The sequence below is a fragment of the Rhinoraja longicauda genome, chromosome 37 (assembly GCF_053455715.1).
Source record: "Rhinoraja longicauda isolate Sanriku21f chromosome 37, sRhiLon1.1, whole genome shotgun sequence".
NCBI classification, from domain to species: Eukaryota; Metazoa; Chordata; class Chondrichthyes; order Rajiformes; family Arhynchobatidae; genus Rhinoraja; species Rhinoraja longicauda.
The window spans coordinates 12,559,838-12,566,114 of NC_135989.1; the positions used below are offsets into that span (position 1 = coordinate 12,559,838).

Sequence of the window (6,277 nt, forward strand, 5' to 3'; positions counted from 1 at the left end):
ACTGGGGACCATGGGACCTGGGAACCAGCGGACCTGGGAACCTGGGAACAGGGGACATGGGAAATGGGGCAGCGGGCAGCGGCAGCGGACCGCCATGGCGGTGCGTCGTGCGGGTTGTCGGCGCCGCCAACCCGGCAGCGGACCGCCATGGCTGGCGCGTCGTGCGGGTTGTCGGCGCCGGAAAAGCACACCCGGTGGTGCAGTACCAGGAATATATTACCCAGGAGGCGGTAGCCAAGGAGATCCTGAATTAAAATGGCTGAACCCAAGACTCGAGTGTAAAGCCTCTGTTAATTAGTTGTGTAGCTGTAATGGAGCAGGTTGCAGAAAGGAAACACACTAACAAAACATGGTGTCAGATCGGGGCCTGCTTCAGGATTACTCGAGAGGACGACAGCAGACGACGTTTGTGAGTGATTACTGCTGAGAGATGACTGTGCAGCCTACATTGTTTCCATGGATAGAGGGGCGGATTTATCAGGAAAATGGAGCAGCTGAAGCCACCTCGGCAAATGAATTTTGAGGCAAGGGACCTGCCAATGGAGTGGAGACAATGGAGGGAGGAGGTTGAGCTCTATGTTGATTTGAGCAATATTGAAGGGAAGGGCGGCACGGTGGCGCAGCGGTAGAGTTGCTGCCTTACAGCGAATGCAGCGCCGGAGACTCAGGTTCGATCCTGACTACGGGTGCTGTACTGTAAGGAGTTTGTACGTTCTCCCCGTGACCTGCGTGGGTTTTCTCCGAGATCTTCGGTTTCCTCCCACACTCCAAAGACGTACAGGTATGTAGGTTAATTGACTGGGTAAATGTAAAAAATTGTCCCTAGTGTGTGTAGGATAGTGTTAATGTGCGGGGATCACTGGGCGGCGCGGACTTGGTGGGCCGAAAAGGCCTGTTTCCGCGCTGTATCTGAAATATGAAAATAAAAATAAAAATCTGGATGACAAGACAATGAGGAAACTGCTCATGTACCTAGTTGGACCGCAAGGGAGAGAGCTCTACCAAACGCTCGAGACACGGACGCCGGAGGGCAACGTACAAGAAGTTACGCTAGCGCAAGCTCTCGAAAAGCATTGTCAACCCGTGAGGAACGAGACCATCGACAGGTATAGATTCTTTATGAGGAGCCAAGAGAGAGGGGAGACTTTTGATTCGTTTCTAATAGAACTGAAGCTCTTGGCAGCTCATCGCGGTTTCAGAGAGTTGAAGGATTCACTGATACGTGATAGAATAATATGCGGCATAAGGGATGACATGCTGCGGGAGTGACTTCTCCGAGAAACCTCACTTGACTTAGAAAAGTGTGTGAAGGCATGCCAGCTTCGGTGCTGGCCAAGGCCAGAGTTGATGTCCTGTTAGGGGACCAGCGACATGATGTCTGTGCTGTGAGGCAGGAGGGGAAACGATACCAGCCAACCATAGAGTGCAAATACTGCGTATACAAACATGAGAGAAAGAGGGAGAACTGTCCGGCATATGGCAGGGAGTGTTTCAAATGCCATCAGAAAGATCATTTCGCCTCACAATGCATGGAAAAGCAGGGGTAGCAGAAGAAAGAAAAGAAAGGGAAAAAACCTGTGCATGCAGTGGTGGAAGTGGAGAGTTCCAGTAATGAGTATGATGACAGTCAAGAGGATGATGAAATTCACACAATGGAACTGCAACCAGAAGCAGGAAAAGCAGAAAGTGTGCACAGGGTTGATTCAATTCCCAAAGAAAAATCTTTGTGACCATGATGCTGAAAGGGAAGGAAGCTTAAATTCCAGGTAGACAGTGGAGTCAAATGTAACATCATTCCCATGGCGGCGGCGGGCAGCGGGCAGCGGGCAGCGGGCTGTCGACGCCGCCAGCCCGCCGCTGAGCCATGGCTGGCGCAGCAGGGGGCTGTTGGGTTTAGAGCGGGAAGGAGAAGCAACGGCGGCTGGGCGATAGATCAGCGGGGCTCGGGGGTCTAGCAATGAAGGAGACGCCCGTGGTCAGGAGCGGCTGGCAGCAGTGATGGCGGGGGGCTCCGGGGCGGAGTGGTGGCCATGATGGAGACTCCCGGGGTTTGGAGCAGCGGCAGTGACGCTCCCCCCACTTGGGCTGCGGAACCAAACGGGCGTCTGGCAGGGAAAGTGGGAGCTGAACGAAAATGATGACCCTCCCCCCAACTGCGCAAGCACAGTCACCCGTCGGCCATCTTACGTAAGTGTAGGTGCTGGTCTGGTGGCCATCCTACGTGAGGACTGGCCCCAACTGCGCATACGCTGGTTTTTTAAAACTTTAAAATGTGAATAACTTAAAAAATATAACACCAATTTCAATAAAACTACCATTTTTACCATTAAAGTGACGACGGTGAATAAGGTGGGCCTAAAAATTTGATGCTATCTTGTACAGTTTTGACTGAAGTTCGGTCACAAACAAACTAGCGAGAGTTTTTAGTATATGGACTGGACCAAGTGGACCTGTTGGGCCCATTCCTTGCAGAGGGGGGACAGGGAAGGGGAGAGAGTATGATTGAGAGAGGCCTGGACCCAAAGCCTCTCCTGTATTGTAGCACCCTCAACTCCCCCCACTCAATCCCCCTTATCCCCCCCTTCCTCCCCCCCACTGACCCATTCCATCCCCCCTACCCTCCCCCACTTGCATCTCCCCTGCCCCCACCCCCACTTTCCCCTTCCCTACCCCCCACTCCCTCGCCTCCACCCCCATTTCCCCCTCCCCACCCTATTCCCCACCCCCTACCCCCACTCTCCCTACCCGTACCCCACACTTCCCTCCTCCCCACCCCCACTCTTCCCTTAGTTAAAGGTCCGGGGGGGGTGGGGGAGTGCATCATTTAAAGTTCCGGGGGGGAAGGGGGGGGAGCGCTTTAGTTAAAGGTCGGGGGGGGAGGGAGGCAGCACATTAGTTAAAGTTGGGGGGGGGAGCGCATTAATTAAAGGTCCGGGGAGGGGGGGGGGGGGGGAGAGCGAGCTGATCTGTTGAAGACGTGCGGGGTCGCATTGCATTGTGACATCACACGCTGAAGACCGGCGGGGGGGGGTGGGGGGGGGGGGCGCGAGCTCATCTCACAGGCGCACGGGGGCCATTGTGATGTCACACGCTGAAGACATTCAGGAAATGGGTTAGAAAGGAAAATTTAAAACTTTAAAACTCTCTAGCTTTAAAAATATAGCTTCAATTCGAATGAGAGTGGTTTTAATATATGGCCAAGATACAGCGAATGCAGCGCCGGAGGACTCAGGTTCGATCCTGACTACGGGTGCTGCACTGTAAGGAGTTTGTACGTTCTCTCCCGTGACCTGCGTGGGTTTTCTCCGAGATCTTCGGTTTCCTCCCACACTCCAAAGACGTACAGGTATGTAGGTTAATTGGCTGGGTAAATGTAAATGTAAAAATTGTCCCTAGTGGGTGTAGGATAGTGTTAATGTACGGGGATCACTGGGCGGCACGGACTTGGAGGGCCGAAAAGGCCTGTTTCCGGCTGTATATATATGATATGATATGATATGATATGATAATGGTGAGTATGGCGGTGCAAAAATTGTAGCGCTATGGTGTGCCGTTTTAGCTGTGCGAGCGACAAAAGTTATGCTGCACACATACACACATACACACGGACACAGAGTTTTAGTAATATTAGACAGACAGACAGACAGACAGACAGACAGACAGACAGACAGACAGACAGACAGACTTGGTATAATTGTTAAGTGGGATGGTGTTAGTGTGCAGGGGAATCGCTGGTCAGCACGGACTCGACGGGCAGAAGGGCCTGTTTCCACACTATATCTCCAGCACTTTGTGTCTATTTTTCTGGTAACCAGCACCTGCGATTCCTTGTTTCTCCTTTCTGCGGTGCTTTTAAAGATTGTTTATGCTCCGCGTTTGTCCGTAGACTGTCCCCTCCACGCCTCGTCCCTCTGGGTATCCGATTGCAATGCATTTGGCACCCAGTCGTAAACTGGGTTCCCCTATCAATCATGGCTCTGTGCATACTGCTGACGCACAACGTGAAATACAGGCAGGGCCTTGTGGACACGGGGGGGGGGGGGGGGTCCCGGCCTCGTGTGGGTGGGGAGGGGGGACATCAGATCTGGGGGGGGGGGAGGGGTGAAGGGGAGGGGGAGGGGAGATGAAAGGGTGACAATAAATGAAACTAAACAAAAAAACTAAGGAGAGGGAAAGGGGGGAGATGGGGGGGGGAGGAGAGGGGAGGGGAGATGTGGTGGGAAGGGGGGCAGATGGGAAGGGGAGATGGAAAGGGGGGAGATGGGAAGGGGGGAGATGGGAAGAGGCGGGAGGGAGGAAGGGAGGGGAGAGGGGGATAAAGGGGATGAGGGAGGAGGGGGATGAGGAGGAGGGGATAGGGAGAGGAGGTGAGGAGGAGAGGGGATGTGAGATGAAGGGGAGGAGAGGGGGGGATGGGGAGGGGAGGAGAGGGGGGGATGGGGGAGGGGGAGGAGAGGGGGGGGATGGGGAGGGGAGGGAAGATGAAGCAGTGGGGAGGGGGAAGTCGAGATGCACGGGAGAGGAGGGGAAATGGGGAGGGAGTGGAGCTGAAGAGAGGAGGTGGAGGTGAAGGGGAGGGGAAATCGAGATGGGGAGGGAGTGGGATGGGGTGGGGGGGAGGGGAGCTGAGGGGGAGGAGTGTAGTTGAAGGGGAGGGGGAGCGGGGAGGGAGTGGGATGGGGTAGGGTGGAGGAGGTGAAGGGGAGGGAGTGGGATGGGTGAAGGATGGGTGAAGGGGAGGGGAGCTGAGGGGGAGGAGTGTAGTTGAAGGGGAGGGGAGGGGAGCGGGGAGGGAGTGGGATGGGGTAGGGGGGAGGAGGTGAAGGGGAGGGGAGCGGGGAGGGAGTGGGATGGGTGAAGGGGAGGGGAGCTGAGGGGAGGAGTGTAGTTGAAGGGGAGGGGAGCGGGGAGGGAGTGGGGTGGGGTAGGGGGGAGGAGGTGAAGGGGAGGGGAGCGGGGAGGGAGGTGTGGTGGGGGGGAGGAGGGGAGGGTAGGGGAGCTGAGGGGGAGGAGTGTAGTTGAAGGGGAGGGGAGCGGGGAGGGAGGTGTGGTGGGGGGGGGAGGGAAGGGTAGGGTAGGGGAGCTGAGGGGGAGGAGTGTAGTTGAAGGGGAGGGGAGCGGGAGGGAGCGGGATGGGGTAGGGGGAGGAGGTGAAGGGGGAGGGGGAGCGGGGGAGGCAGTGGGATGGGGTACGGGGGAGGAGGTGAAGGGGAGGGGGAGCGGGGAGGGAGTGTGGTGGGGGATGGGGTAGGGGAGGGGAGCTGAGGGGGAGGAGTGTAGTTGAAGGGGAGGGGAGCGGGGAGGGAGTGGGATGGGGTAGGGGGGAGGAGTGTAGTTGAAGGGGAGGGGAGCGGGGAGGGAGTGGGATGGGGTAGGGGGGAGGGGAGGGTAGGGGGGAGGAGGTGAAGGGGAGGGGAGCGGGGAGGGAGTGTGGTGGAGGGGGGAGGGGAGGGTAGGGGGGGAGGAGGTGAAGGGGAGGGGAGCGGGGAGGGAGTGGGATGGGGTAGGGGGGAGGAGGTGAAGGGGGAGGGGAGCGGGGAGGGGAGTGTGGTGGGGGGGAGGAGGGGAGGGTAGGGGAGCTGAGGGGGAGGAGTGTAGTTGAAGGGGAGGGGAGCGGGGAGGGGAGTGTGGTGGGGTAGGGGGGTGGGGGTGGGTAGGGGAGCTGAGGGGGAGGAGTGTAGTTGAAGGGGAGGGGAGCGGGAGGGGAGTGGGATGGGGTAGGGGGGAGGGGAGGGTAGGGGGGGAGGAGGTGAAGGGGAGGGGAGCGGGGAGGGAGTGTGGTGGGGTAGGGGGGAGGAGGTGAAGGGGAGGGGAGCGGGGAGGGAGTGTGTTGGGGTAGGGGGGGGAGGGGGGAGGGTAGGGGGGAGGGGAGGGTAGACGGGGTGGGGAGGGTAGAGGGTGGGGAGGGTAGGGGGGTGGGGAGGGTAGGGGGGAGGAGGTGAAGGGAGGGGAGCGGGGAGGGAGTGGGATGGGGTAGGGGGGGAGGGTAGGGGGGAGGGAGTGGGAGGGAGTGTGGTGGGGTAGGGGGAGGGTAGGGAGGGAGTGTGGTGGGGTAGGGGAGAGGGTAGGGGGGAGGGGAGTGGGGAGGGAGTGTGGTGGGGTAGGGGGGAGGGGAGTGGGGAGGGAGTGTGGTGGGGTAGGGGGGAGGGGAGTGGGGAGGGAGTGTGGTGGGGGTAGGGGAGTGGGGGAGGGAGTGTGGTGGGGTAGGGGGGAGGGGAGTGGGGAGGGGAGTGTGGTGGGGTAGGGGAGTGGGGAGGGAGTGTGGTGGGTAGGGGGG

General features: G+C 58.7%; 1 protein-coding gene across 1 annotated transcript in view; it reads left to right on the plus strand.

Annotated features, from left to right (window-relative positions):
- Positions 1 to 277: 277 nt before the first annotated feature.
- The window catches only part of LOC144610727 (transitional endoplasmic reticulum ATPase-like), a 40,635-nt gene continuing 34,635 nt past the window's right edge, over positions 278 to 6,277 (plus strand). The window contains exon 1 of the mRNA XM_078429646.1: positions 278 to 409. Coding sequence (XP_078285772.1) covers positions 312 to 409 — 98 coding nt within the window. The 5' untranslated portion in view covers positions 278 to 311. The remainder of the gene's footprint in view (positions 410 to 6,277) is intronic.